The 3787-nt window shown below is 27.7% G+C and overlaps 1 protein-coding gene across 1 annotated transcript; it reads right to left on the bottom strand.

The window, feature by feature from the left end:
• Nucleotides 1-2295: 2295 nt before the first annotated feature.
• On the bottom strand, nucleotides 2296-2901 carry LOC109817896 (ethylene-responsive transcription factor 2). The gene has a single exon (XM_020383247.3). The coding sequence runs from the start codon at nucleotides 2899-2901 to the stop codon at nucleotides 2296-2298; it is 606 nt and encodes a 201-aa protein (XP_020238836.1).
• Nucleotides 2902-3787: the final 886 nt, after the last annotated feature.

Genomic DNA, 3787 nt, shown 5'->3' on the forward strand with positions numbered 1-3787 from the left:
GGTTCTTTTAAATTAGACAAACCCTAAACCCTAAAAATTAAACAAACAATTGATTTGAAAATCTAAAATAACCAATTTTAAAAGTCTTTTATATAAAATTTGAACAATTTAATTTTATTTAATTTAATATATGATTCAATTTGTTGAAAATTTCATTAATTTTTCACTACTCAATCTCTTACTTAACATAATTCAAAAATGGCAATTTATTTTTCTTTCTTTCTCTTTTTTTTTACAAAACTTGATGGTGATGAAAATTATTCGTATTCCAAGTCCAAGACGAAATATCTACTTTTACGACAATTACACACTAACCACTGATGTTATAAGTTCAAAATAGTGGGACTACTTAACAATTATTACAATAAAATGAATTTTTATTGATATTTAATATTATTTTTAGTAGCAATAAAAATGGTTATAAAATATTCTACAACATTTATTAATAATTATTTTATATGTTGGTAAAGACCCTTATAATGATTAAGAAAAATGTATGAGTTTTTATGACACTTTTTACTAGAATTTAATAATTTTTACTATTGTCACTAAAAATTTAAGAAATGATTCTTAGTTTACATACTTTTTAATTGTTTTATCTCTAATTAATGTGAAACTTATGAGGTTAGGGTTGCCTTTTACTTATATACTCTTTAATTTTCTTATTTCTAGTCAATATGAGACTTAAGTTTTTCTTTTAAAAAAAGGATTTCTAGCTTATATACTATTATTTAATTGTTTTATCTCTAGTCGGTTAAGACTTGTAAGGTGAGGGTTGACCTCTATTTATATACTCTTTAATTATTTTATATCTATAATTGATGTGTGACTTAGATTTTCCCAAAAACATCTTCTCAAATTTAACACTATTGAGCTTGGTAATAATTGGTGGATGATCTTATATTATCTTAAAATAGTGAGTTATGAGTCTGACTTAACCCTACAAAATCAATTTTTTAGGTGAAAGTTATCATCCATTTATATACTCTTTAATTATCTGATATCTAGTTAATGTAAGACTTAAATTTTTATCAATAAAATAAACTAAAAATTGCTCTTACTTTTTTACTGGTCATTTTCAATAATTACTCTTATAAATATATTTTTAATGACTATTATTTATTAGTCATTAATATTTTAATTAGATAATAAAATAAAGATACTTAGTTTATTATTATTAAATAATTGTTGTTAATAATAAATTTTAATATAGTATAAATATTTTTTTAATAATTATTATTTATTAATTATTAATATTTTTATTAGATAATAAAATATAAATAATTAATTTATTATTATTAAATAATTATCGTTAATAATGAATTTTGTTACGATGAATTAAGGAAATGATTGAATTCTTAGATTCGTTTAACTCAAAACTGTGTGCGTTATCACTTTCAAATGTCGTTTCTTTTTAAGGCAAAATCCAATTAATTAAAATTCTATAAGTACACCACTTTTAAATGTGGTTAAACAAGAAATGCAACAAACATTTTAGTCATGTTATATTTATTAGAATGTGAGAATTGAATAAGTTAACGCAAATATAGTATTGAGCTCGTTTGAACTAAATAACTTTGTTAATAATCAATAATCAATGATGAGAACCTGACTTAAAAATATATAAAATAAAATGAGAAAATTTGTGTATATATTTTTTAAAATGTAATTGATGCTTTTTTTCAATCAAAATTAAATTTTACTTTGATAAGATGCACTTGTATTTAATGTAAATCTCATTTATATATAATTTATACATATTATTAAAATAAAACTCTCATTTTGATTAACAACATCACCATCTGCACTTAAACAATTATAGGTAAGGTTTGTGCAAAATAAAATTACTTAACCTCTCTTATGAAATAAATAAATCATACTAATTAATATTTTTATAAAAATTTAAAAACCCAAAATTAAGGGTTTAATTTTTTACCCTCATCATTTAGCATAGTCAATTGATTCAATGCATGTTTGGATCAATACCGGAACCATAATGATGAGCTGAGTTAAACATTATATGACTTAAATTTATGCTATTGAATTGCTAACTTAAAATAAAATTAATTGCTTCCACTTCATTCAAAATCACTTTTGCTCATATTTTATCTTTACACTTATACCCTATATATGATTGGCCTATTACACGTTTTTGGTAATTAGTCGATCAAAAATAATTTTCTTTCAAAGTATTCAATAATAACATTTTCCTCAAAACTAATTTTAAGCATAATCAATACTCACAATCAACATTATAAACATATACCCAAACAAACACATATAGATAAAACAAAATTAACGTGCCTCGTTTGGAACACACACTAGGCTTCTGTTCTTGGCCAATCTATTAAGCAACTCAGCTAGGTTACTCCTCCTCTTCGACCCTTGTGGCCGTGATCCATGCTCCATGGCAGCCAAACAAGGCTCCGGCGACCGCCGCTTCGAGCCCGCCGCCACTCCCACTCTCTCCGGTGGCGCGTGGGAGCCAATCAAGTGCGGAAAATTCAACTTTGCTTTGCTACCACGCATCTTAAAAGCAGCTCTATCATAAGCCAAACCAGCTTCTTCCTCAGTCTCATATGTCCCCAGCCAAACCCTTCCACTCTTCGTCCTCGAATCCCATATCTCCGCCGCGAACTTCCCCCACGGCCTCCGCCTCACGCCCCGGAAGCGCTTCCACATCGGAGGCGCGTGCACCTCACGCGCTTCCGCGGGCGCTTCGGTTTTGCATGCCCATGATTGCATCGCGTCATGGATGCACGTGGGGCTCGGAAACGGATTGTACGAGGATGCGTGAAAGGTTTCGTGGTCGGAAACATTCGCCAGAATGTGGGAACTAGCATGTTCATGTTCGTGTTCAAGTTGGGATGATTGAACACGTGAAGGAAAATCACTAGCCATGTTTCTTAGGAGATAGATAGGTTCGAGAATCGCGGTTTTCGGAAGCAACGGAGTCTGTGTGCTTGAAGAATAATAATGCATGTTGTTTATATCCCAATAACACTTGGACTTTGGATTTTGGTGGTTGTGACTTCTTAACCAATAACGATGTTTACGTATTGTTTTTATACACTATTTTTTAAAATGACTTTCATGATATTTTTGAATAACTATGTCATTGGGGGACGAAGTATGTGTTACTAAATAATTTTTGTCATGAACATGTTGATAACCTTTAATGAAATCTTCCCTCCTAACCATGTATTTTCTATATATATTATATAAATAATTTAAATTTGAAATTTTACTTAAAAGATTGAGTTTAATATCATTTAAATCGAACAATATTTTTTTATTGTTATTATGATTATGAATGAAAAAGGAGGTCAGTTCAACCCATTGTCAGTCGCCCAAAAATATTTATTAAAAAAAAAGTCTACATATTTATTTTAAATACTTATTTAAATATATTTCTTTCTTAATATCTAAAAAAACTCATATAAATTAGTTTACTTAAATAATAAAATAAACTTTAAATTATAACATATTTGATTTAATTTTTTGTACAATAATTCTCAAACTTGCTACATGATAAAATAAATATGTAATTATTATAATAAACTATTCTAATAAATTTGTTGCACGAAAAATCTCAAATTACATATTATAAAATATATCGAATGCATAGCATATTTGTTATACAACAAATTACATATTACTCACATAATAAATCTTTTATAACTTATTTAAACTTAATATTGAAAAAGTTTGCAAACTCGACCCTTTATTTGGTCTAGGGAGTTTGGTGGAGCACGCCACCTAGACGGCTAGGATACCTAATTTAACC

Source organism: Cajanus cajan, chromosome 3 (assembly GCF_000230855.2).
Source record: "Cajanus cajan strain Asha chromosome 3, NIPB_CcT2T_4, whole genome shotgun sequence".
Lineage (NCBI taxonomy): Eukaryota > Viridiplantae > Streptophyta > Magnoliopsida > Fabales > Fabaceae > Cajanus > Cajanus cajan.